The sequence below is a fragment of the Desmodus rotundus genome, chromosome 9 (assembly GCF_022682495.2).
Source record: "Desmodus rotundus isolate HL8 chromosome 9, HLdesRot8A.1, whole genome shotgun sequence".
Classification (NCBI taxonomy): domain Eukaryota; kingdom Metazoa; phylum Chordata; class Mammalia; order Chiroptera; family Phyllostomidae; genus Desmodus; species Desmodus rotundus.
The window spans coordinates 33,141,865-33,152,906 of NC_071395.1; the positions used below are offsets into that span (position 1 = coordinate 33,141,865).

The 11,042-nt window shown below is 36.4% G+C and overlaps 1 protein-coding gene across 1 annotated transcript; it reads left to right on the forward strand.

The window, feature by feature from the left end:
- Positions 1 to 448: 448 nt before the first annotated feature.
- Positions 449 to 10,419, forward strand: ADAM29 (ADAM metallopeptidase domain 29). The gene is made up of 2 exons (XM_053911206.1): positions 449 to 676; positions 8,074 to 10,419. The coding sequence occupies exons 1-2, from the start codon at positions 449 to 451 to the stop codon at positions 10,417 to 10,419; spliced, it is 2,574 nt and encodes an 857-aa protein (XP_053767181.1).
- The last annotated feature ends 623 nt before the right edge of the window (positions 10,420 to 11,042 follow it).

The following is an 11,042-nucleotide window of genomic DNA, read 5'->3' on the forward strand; positions in this document are numbered from 1 at the left end:
GTAGCAAGGGACACAAAAATGAGGTAGCTAGAGAAATTTGACATCTCTGACACCTACAGCTATAGCAAATATTAGACAAAGCTCAATTCAAAGCAAATTAACATAAAACCTGACACTAAAGGCCTATTACTCTTTGTTCCTCTTATCAAGTGGTATATCAAGTCCACCCTTAAAAAGATTACAATTCATGTTAGAAATCAGGAAAAGCAGTCTGAAGAGACAGAGTGAGTATCACAACCAGACTCAAATATTTGGGTCTCAGACATAGATTTGGGAATTATGAGACAGAGAATTTAAATTAGATGTAATTAATATGATAAGGGCTCCAATAGAAAAAGCAAACAACATGCTAGAAAAGATAGGTAATGTAAAAAGAAACATGGACACTGTAAGAAAGCATTCTTCACATGCTAGTAACTAAAAAAATAAACACTAACAGAAATGAAGAATGCTTTTTGATGGCAACATCAGTAGACTGCATGCAGCCAAGGACAGAATCAGTGAGGTTGAAGATATGCGAATAGAAACTTCAAAAACTGCACACAAAGAGAAGAAAAGAATGAAAGAAAGAGAACAGAATATGCAGTCACTGTGGAGCAATTACAAAAGTCACAACATATCTGTAGTGGAAATACCAGAAGCAGAAAGTGAAAAAAGAGCACAAGAAATATTTGACGTAATGATTGAGAATTTTCAAAAATTAATGAAATGCATCAAGGAATAAACTATCTCAAAACCAAAAAAAATTAATGAGAGATAAAAACGACATATCCAACCAAACCCCATGCAAGGTAAATAGATATATCATATTCAAACTGCAGAAAACCCCCAAAAAGAGAAAATCTTAAAAGAAGTAGTGGTGGGAGGGGGCCATCTTACCTATAGAGAAAAAAAGGTAAGAATTACAATGAACTCTCTATCAGAATTTATAAAAGAAGAATAAAGTGAAATATTTAAACTGTTGAAAGAAGAAAAACTCACCCATATGTAAATTTATATTAAGTAAAATTATCCTTCAAACACAAAGGAGAAATAAAGGTTTTCCCAGAACCTCTCCCATGCACACACACAATGAAGAGATTTACCATCAGCAAACCCACCTTGCAAGAAATATTAAATAAGTTCTTCGGGGAGAAAGAAAATTATACAGGTCAAAAGCTTGGATCTGTAAAAACAAGAGTATTGGAAAAAGATGAAATGAAGGTGAAATAAAATATTTTATTTTACTTATTTGGGATTAATTGGCTATAAATCAACTGTTTAATTAAAGTAATAATAAAAACAGATCAGGTGATTATGCTGCACGGATAAGTGAACTGAGTGGCAACAATGTCGCCAGGGAGGAAAGGGAGGAAAGATTGAAGCTACTTTGTAAGATACGTGTACTACACGTGAAGTGGTCTAGCATTGCGTCAGGTAAAATAGATTAGTTATATATGTATTGTGTAAATGATAAACCAAAACCTAAAAAAAATTGTCAAAGATGAATAAGTGATATTCTAACAGAAAACGGATCAAGCAGTGAAAGTCCTTAACTAAAACTCAAGAAAGCAGAAAAAAAACAGGGGAAAAAACTAACAAAGAACAAGTACAATGAATAGGAAATAGTTACAAATATGAAAGATATTAATTCAACTACATTAATGATATATCAATTCAATACACCCATTAAAAGAAAAGATTGTCAGAGTGGACAAAGCATAATTTAGAATAAAAAATTTTCAGGGACAAAGATGCATGTGAACAATGCTCAGTTGTGTGTTGTTATGTCTTCTTCTATTTAGAAGACATAACAATTCTTAATACACGTGCATCTAACGACAGCGTCAAAATATATGAGGCAAAAGCAGAGAAATAAACAAATGTACCATTATAATTGGAGAATTCCCTGTTCTTCCTTCAGTAACTGATAGGTCCAGCAGGCACAATGTCAGTAAGTTGACCTAAACAGCACTATTAATCAATTAAATCAAATTGGCATTTTTAGAATATTCTATCCAATCACAGGAGGATACATATTCTGCTGAAGCTCACATTGAACATCCACTAAGCTAGACAATTTTCTGGGTCATAAACATTTAATAAATTTAAAATAATAAAAATGTATAAAGTGTATTCTCAGACCACTAAAAATTAAACTAGAAATAGAAAAGCAGCTGGGAAATTTCCAAATATTTGGAGAGAGAAATTTTTTGCAATAGCTCCAAAAAATACTTAGGTTTAAATATAACAAGATATATACAAGATCTGTGTGTGAAGCACTATGAAGCTCTGATGAGAGAAATCCAAGAATAAGTAAAAAAAAAATAGCTATTGTATAGATACTGATAAACAGATTCTCAAGTTTGAAAAGGGCAAGGACTTAGAATAACCCAGAACATTTTGAAGAACACTTGCTATCTGCTTCACTATAAAGCTACAGCAATGAAAAGGGCATGGTATCGGTGACAGAACAGACACATGAATGAGACAAGATACAGAGCCCAGACATAGACTGACACAAACATATTCTACCAATTTTTGTCAACACAATAAAGACAATTCAGTGGAGAAAAAATCATGGTTTTGACAAACCTTACAAGTTTCATAAATAGTAACTCAAAATAGATCATAGAAATAAATATGAAACATGAAACCATAAAACTTCTAGAATAAAACAGAGAATGATGTCTAGATGATTTGGCAACAAAATTTCAGATTCATAATGCATAAAATAAACAAAAATGACACACTGGACTTTATTAAAATTAAAGACCTACTCTGTGGAAAACACTGTAAAGAGAATGAAAAAGTAGTCACAGACTGGGAAAAATGTTGTGCAAAACTCATATATAATACCTGATCTAAAATACACAAATCATCTTTAAAACTCAACAGTAATAATACAAACAATTCAATCCACAAATACGGAAAAGATCTTAACAGACACTTCATCACAGAAAATGCAGAGATGGCAAATAAGCAGTGAAAAAAGTTTCTCAATGTCATTTATCATTAGGAAAGTTCAAATTAAAACAACGGGATACTGCTGCATACCTGTTATATTAATGTTTCAATATTGTTTGTTAACCCAGCAGAGGTTGCAGTCAAAAAATTACATCATATGTTGCATGTATCCAAGAGATACATACACATGTTATCACCAAACTGATGGCTTAAATGTTATGGCTTAACATAGCCATGTACAAACATACATCTGGTCATGACCTTGAACCTATGCACCTGATATATGTAACAATATTTGAGAAAAGAGTGTGTATCTCAGATCAGCCACAAGCTCCACATTGGGAAAAATGTACTTTATAATGTTAAGATGATACTTACAGGAGTATATGGGAACTCTCTGCACTATATTTGCAATTTTTCTGTAAATGAAAAACTCTTCTAAAAAAGTTCATTAAAAAGCTATTAAAATATTATAGCAATCATGCCTCTTTCATGTATTCATGGCTCCAAGGCTAAGAAATATGGAATTAATTAAATGGTTCTTTCATTAAATACAAAATGAAAGGCAACACCTCACAATAAGATATGGGAGGTTTAAACTATGTAGTTTTTCCCTTTAAAAATAGCTCAATTCATCATTCTCTGACAGAATTTATTTTACATTATACAATCTGAGAAAAATCATCTGTACCTCTTATACTTATGCCAAAATTAGGGAGCCAGGATGGAGGAAGCAGCTATCCAGTAGGCTGTGAGAAGGTTTGTGCTCCTGAAACCCAGAGAAGTGAGCCAGACAGAAGATAAAGATGCTAAATACAAATTGATAACAAACATTATTTTAAATGGCTTAGGAAAAAAACAACTATTGAGAGAAATCCATAATATTTTCTGTTTTTCTTGCTTGCTGAAAGAGAAACGGAAGCAAAGTGTTAAGATAAAGATGTTTCTAATGATTTGGAATTGCAATAGAAACATTGTCACTGTGTGGTGATGGCCAGAGAAAAAGGGGGTGGGGGTGGGCAGAGGTGGGCAAAGGGGAGAAAAGGGGGACCTCTGTAATAGTGTCAATAAACATAAAGCTTAAAAACAGCAAACAATAAAATGAAGCTTAAAAAAGAAACACTGCTTCAAAGAAACACTCTAATGAAAATCAGCTTCTCTTCAAATCCATTTGTTTAGAAAATTATTTCCTGTTCAGTATTTTTTGAAAAGCATATTTTGTAGTTCGTTAAACAGCTAGAATGAACTGGAAATTTGAGAAACCATTTGTTGTATTTAAAAATTATTATTATTATTTATTAAATATATATAATATAGTAGACATTGCCCTAAATACTTAACCTGGGTTATCTCATTTACTCAAAACCACTCTAAGAGGTAAGAAATTACTATTTTATTTCCATTAAAAAAAAAAGCTATGAAAATTCAACCAACTCCTCTAATAAGCATAAGTTCTGGTATTTGAACCCAGCAATAATGCTTCAGGCTGATGTCAACTTTGAAACACTGGCTTCTAGTCATAGGTAATCAGGACTACTAAGGATAAAGAAAAGTTTTTCTCAACCCAAAGAGGATATAACATTTGTAAATATTTATGTACCAACCTAAATATATAGAGCAAATATTAACAGACCAAAGGGAAAAAAGACAGCAATACATATAGTAGGGAACTTCAATACCACACTTTTATCAATAGAGAAGCCAGACAGAAAATCAATAAGAAAATATTAATGACATATTAAGCCAGATAGACTAAATTAACATTTATAGGATGTTTTATCCCAAAGCAGCAGAATACACATTCTTCTCAAGTGCACATGGAATATTCTCCAGTTTATGTTAGGCCACAAAACAAGTTTTAAAAACTTTAAGAAGATTGAAATCATATCCATTCCAACCACAATGATGTGAAACCAGAAATTAATTATAAGAAGAAAACTGTGTGATTAAACAACATACTACTGAACAACCATTGGATAAAGAAGATATCAAAAGAGAAATCAAAAACTATCTTGAGACTAATGAAAATGGAAGAATAACATATCAAAATTTAGGGGATTCAGCTAAAGACATTCTAAGGGGGGAGTTCATAGTGATAAATGCCTACATTAAGAAATTGAATTAATAAAACTAGGAACTGTTTTTCTTAAATGGAGGACAATTTTGATAATCAAAACCACAATTAGGTATCACCAAATACCTGTTGGGATATGCATGATAAAAAAGAAGTAAGAAATGCTTAGCATGATAGATTCAAGGTCCATCCACGTTGTCACAAATGGCAGTATTTCTTTCCTTATGGCTGCGTAGTATTCCATTTTGTATATGGAGCACATCATCTTCATCCAGTCTTCTATTGAAGGACCCTTTGGTTGTCTCCATGTCATGGCCACCATGAATAATGCTGCAATGAACATAGCAGTGCATATATCTTTGCAAGTAAATGTTTTCAAATTTTTCAGGTAGATACCCAGGAGAGGGATTGTTGGGTAACATGGTAACTCTATCCTTAATTTTCTGTGGAACCTCTCTACTGTTTTTCATAGTGGCTATACAAGTTTACATTCCCACCAGCAGTGAATGAGGATTCCTTTTTCTTCACATATAAAAGACATGCACCCCTATGTTCATTGCAGCATTGCTTGAAATAGCCAAGATATGGAATGGAATGGATAAAAAGATGTCATATATATTATTCATTTTTTGATTTCTTTATTGTATTTTTTCCATATTATTTCTTTGAATAAGCATTCTGATCCTTTCTCACTCTCCTTCTTCTGGGACTTCCATCATGTGTATATTGGTGTCTTCTTCTTGGTGTCCTATAAGTGCCCTGCTTTTTTCATTCTTCTTCATTATTTTTTATTTCCCCTTTGTCTAAATAATTAGCAATAGCCCATCTTCAAATCTGTTGATACTTCCTTCTGCTTGGTCTAGTTGATGCCTTTCCTGAACTACCTGGTACCATTGGGCCACAGTCAGATCTTGAGATGGTAGGAGCGTAAGTCAGCAGGCTTGCGTCTCCTTATGTCATTTGGTGGAGGAGTGGGACATATCAGGCTCCATGAATGGTGCTGCTACCTCTAATATAGGCTCCTAATCTCCTGCAGTTGGGTTAGATTTTTCAGAATTTGCTGCTGCCTCTTGAGGCAGATCAGTTAGCTAGGTACCTGGATATTGCATAAGGATCATGCTGGACTCAGGGTTATATTGCCAATATAGGTATATTGAACAGCCCACCTGTGCATAATGGTGGCGTGTGTTTTGGGCTGGCCTACAAGTCTTTGAGGTTACCACTCTGAATCAATCAGCACACATGCGTCTTGGCTCAAGAGTAGGTGCTGGAGCACCTTACTGTTTCTAGTTGAGCTTTTTCATTTTCTGTCCTTTGTCCAGAGAGAGCTAACTCTTCGTGTGTGTGTGTGTGTTTTTGTCTGTACCTACTTATGGTTCTGTGTCAAAAACTTTTCAGGGCCCAGTTTAGGATGTACTTGAGAGATTAAAAGAAAACCCAAGGACGTCACTGCGTCGCCATTCCTCAGATCTAGAGGTCTCCAGCCAGTCTGTCTTCTTGTGATTTAGCTTACAGGGTTTTTTCCATTGAGTTATTTCCAGGGTACTTAGTTGTATTTAGAGGGAATAAGCAGGAAAACCCAAATCTGTATCACCTTGTTTCAGAAACTAAATTGACCACAGGTGTTGAATAATGTTCTTCATTAAAAATGTAATCAAGCATAAACACTTTTTGAGTAATACCTCAAGGAACAATAAAAATTAATTATGTATTATGTAAAAATATATTTACCATTATTTACTATATAAATAATTAAGCTACATCTTATAGGAGATATTAACATTTTGTGAAGGACACAAATATGCTCTTGAATATTTTCAGTCTGACAAGTCTAGTGAGGAGAGTAATGTACAAAAGAGAAAATAAAATTAAACATTTTGCCCTAGGGAGACATACGGTAAGTATCATAAAAGAGATTTAAAATAACATAATTAGCCAAAGATCATATATGACACAGACGACAGTGTGGTGATGGCCAGGGGGAAGGGGAGTGGGGGCCAAGTGGAGGTGGGCAAAGTAGGGAAAAGGGGGACATCTATATGAGTGTCAACAATAAAAATAAAGGTAAAAAACAACAAGATTTGCCCTGGCTGGTGCACTCAGTTGGTTGGAGCATCATCCCATACACCAAAAGGCTGAGGGTTCAATTCCCAGGCAGATCACATAACTAGGCTGTAGGTTTGATCCCCAGTTGGGACACATATGAAGGCAACCAGTAGATGTTTCCCTCCCTACTGATGAATGATGTTTGTCTCTGTCTCTGTCTGTCTGTCTCTCTCTCCCCCTCTCCCTCTCTTTCCCCTTCTTTCTCTCTGTCTCCCTGCCTCTCTGCCTCTCTCTCTCTCTCTCCCCCCTTCTCTCTCTCCCTCCCTCCTTTTTTCCCTTCCTCCTTCTCTCTCTAAAAGCAATGAAAAAATGTACTTGGGTAAGTATTTTTAAAAAATAACATAACTCTTCTGTAAGTATAAATATATATACATATGCAAACATTATATATCTTACATAATGTTATCAAGTAATTTATATATGCATATCATGTATATCTATATTATATATCTCAAGTAATGTTATCAAATAATTTATCACTTGAGAGTGAAAAGTGGTTTTATTATTTATGCCAATTTAATGTGTAAATCAAGACAATTCCAGCAATCTGAGGTATATCATCACCTTATTTATAAGACTCCCTTCACACAGGCATATATTTACAGAATAGTATAATGAATCCTTATTCACCTCCCATCCAAGTTTAGTAACTACAAATCTCTGGCCTGTTTTCATTCTTCTGTACACTTCCAATACTCCTCTTCCCTATCAATCTCCAAGAGCAAATTCTAGGCAGTTTCTTCAATCACTCCTTGGTCAAAGCACTAATCAATTTCATTGCATTCTTTTCTCTTTTCTTTTCACCAGACCCTGGTAAAACCACCCCATCCACACGTTGCTTTTTGTTTTACTTCTAATGGTTCAACTTTGTGAGAAGACAAATCCTTAACAATTAGCCCTGTCCATTGACCAGCTCCAAATAAGAAGCCAGACCATCCGTGACCCAGCCCTGCCTGCCTTCTTCGCTGGACAAATGTTTCCATAACAGCAGCTTCATAATTACTGTCACTGAAGCCCTGTTGAACACGAGGAACATGTTCCTGCTACACTGGCTTGGAGTGTTTCTGTCATTTTCTGGACACACCTGGGCGGAGAGTTCCCAATATCACAGTCCTCCAGAAGTGGTGATTCCCTTGAAAGTCACAGACACTGGCCTCAGCATGAAGTTCCCAGGCTGGCTCTCTTACAGCCTGCATTTTGGGGGCCAGAGACACATTGTCCACATGAAGGTCAAGAAGCATCTGCTGTCCAGACACCTCCCAGTGTTCACCTACAATGACCAAGGTGCCCTCCTTGAGGACCAGCCTTTCGTCCAGAATGACTGCTACTATCATGGCTATGTGGAGGGGGACCCAGAATCCCTGGTGGCCCTCAGTACCTGTTTTGGTGGTTTTCGAGGATTGTTACAGGTAAATGACATTGCTTATGAAATTAAACCCATGATTTTTTCTACCAAATTTGAACATCTGGTATATAAAATGGACAGTGAGAAGACTCAATTTCCAACCATGAAATCTGACTTTATGCAAGAGGAAATTGTACAACAATTTGAGTTTCAAGAGATTAGTAATTCTATTCTGAAGCAAAGCTCTTATGAGGAGGACATCTGGTCCCACAGGTACTCTATTGAAATAGCAGTGGTAGTTGACAACACTCTCTATCTTGAATGTAAAAAGAATGTCTCATCAGTGCAGGAAGATCTATATGTTATGGTAAACATAGTGGATTCCATTTATGAGATACTGGGCCTTAAGGTTTTATTGTTTGGCATGGAAGTGTGGACTCAAACAAACCCCATTGAAGTAGATGACGTGAAGAGATCACTGAGAATTTTTGGCCGTTGGAAGGCTGCAAACCTTACTCCCCGCCTGCCACATGATACTGCACATCTTCTCATACATAAGACACTAAGAGGAATGAGTGGCTTAGGCTATGTTTCCGGACTGTGTGTGCCAACCCATAGTTGTGCCATTATTACTTTTACAAGAAAACCCTTGAGTATTATTGGAATAGCAATGGCTCATCATTTAGGTCATAATTTGGGTATGTATCATGATCGTTATTTGTGTACGTGTGGAAAATATAAGTGTATAATGCATTATGACAATCCGCCAATAACGAAATTTAGCAATTGTAGTTTAGCTCTTTTTTGGGATCATACTATAGGTAGAACCAAATGTTTGCTCTACAATATATACACAAAGGACATATTTAACCGGAAGCGCTGTGGGAATGGTGTTGTTGAAGAAGAAGAGGAGTGCGACTGTGGACCTTTGCAGCAGTGTGCAAAAGATGCCTGCTGTCTGTCAAACTGCACTCTGAGCTTTGGGTCTGACTGTGCTTACGGGCTTTGTTGCAAGGACTGCCAGTTCTTACCATCAGGGGAAGTGTGTAGAAAGGAGGTCAATGAATGTGATCTTCCAGAATGGTGCAATGGAACGTCCCATATGTGTCCAGATGACGTATACGTGGAAGATGGAATTCCCTGTAATGAAAGTGCCTACTGCTATGAAAAGAGATGTAATGACCGTGATACACAATGTAAGCAGATTTTTGGCCAACAGGCGAAGAATGCAGATCACAATTGCTACAAAAAAATAAACGCTCGAGGTGAGCGTTTTGGTAACTGTGGCACCCAAAACTCTTCATATGTCAAATGTAATAAGTCAGATGTCCTGTGTGGGAGGATTCAGTGTGAGAACGTAAATGAAATTCCCCTTCTAACAGAACATTCTACTGTGCACTGGACTCAGTACAATGGCATCAACTGCTGGGGTACCGACTACCACATTGGGATGACTATACCTGACATAGGTGCCGTGAAAGATGGCACGGAGTGTGGTGAAGAACACGTCTGCATCCATAAGAAGTGTGTCCATATATCTCACTTGGATAGTAATTGTTCACCTTCGTTCTGTCATCAGAGGGGAATCTGCAACAATAAACATCACTGCCATTGCAACTATCTATGGGACCCTCCCAACTGCATAATAATAGGCCACGGAGGTAGTATTGACAGCGGCCCACCCCCCAGGAGAAAGAAGCTGAAGAAGATTTATGTGATAATGTTTTCACTTCTTTGGTTGTTAATTTTATTATGTTGTCTTTTTTTTCTTTGTATGAAGAGAACACCTAAGGAAAAAAAGCAACATGTTCAGCCTCGGCCTCAGCCTCAAATGAAGAAGGTGGTTGAAAAAAAAGCATCAAAAACAACCCAAAACATTCCAGTTCCACAGGGGAAACCCTCACAACCTGTTCTGACTCAACCTGCAAAACAAGGGCAAAAACTTTAGCCAACCTAAAATGTCATTGTCCCAGAGTCAACATGGGAAACAGAAACAATCCATATCAAAAAATGTATCTAAATGGGTATCCATTAAAAATGTAATTCCTAGAACATTTCTATTTATTCTTCATTATTTTAAACAATTAGAAGGTGTGTTTCCCTAAAATGGGTTTCTTTATATTTTCTGGAAAGGCTGTGGCACATGGATGGCGTACCAATTTTTAAGTTGCTACTTCTCAGCTCCGCAGTCCCTTCCCATTTTGTTCTCTGCGTTGTCCGAGCCACATTTCTGTTGCACCAGCACTCTTCCTATAGGGACCTGCAATAGGGAGAATGAGTGGGAACGAGCTTGGAAGTCCGGGAGATCTGTTTGTTTCCTGCAGGTCAATGTTACCTCAATAATGAATTTTATGCAGACGTAGGTTATCCTTAGGTTAACTTGACATTGTACAGTTGTTTTCAGAAAAATCACTTATCAGTTAGTGGCACAATGTCTCCCTTGTTTTGTTCTTCAATAGCTATTTACCCAGTTTCTGATATTTAATTCTCTCTCTCTAAAAGCACAACATGGTTGCTCTTCTCTGTCTGAACTGGGACTTACAGTACTGATCCCGGTATAATGAAAAAAAG

Coding starts and splice junctions, on each gene's coding strand:
- ADAM29 (XM_053911206.1), top strand. CDS start 449: ATGCTTTTTGATGGCAACATCAGTAGACTGCATGCAGCCAAGGACAGA. Junction 677..8,073: donor GAGCACAAGAAATATTTGAC/GTAATGATTGAG, acceptor TCCGTGACCCAG/CCCTGCCTGCCTTCTTCGCT.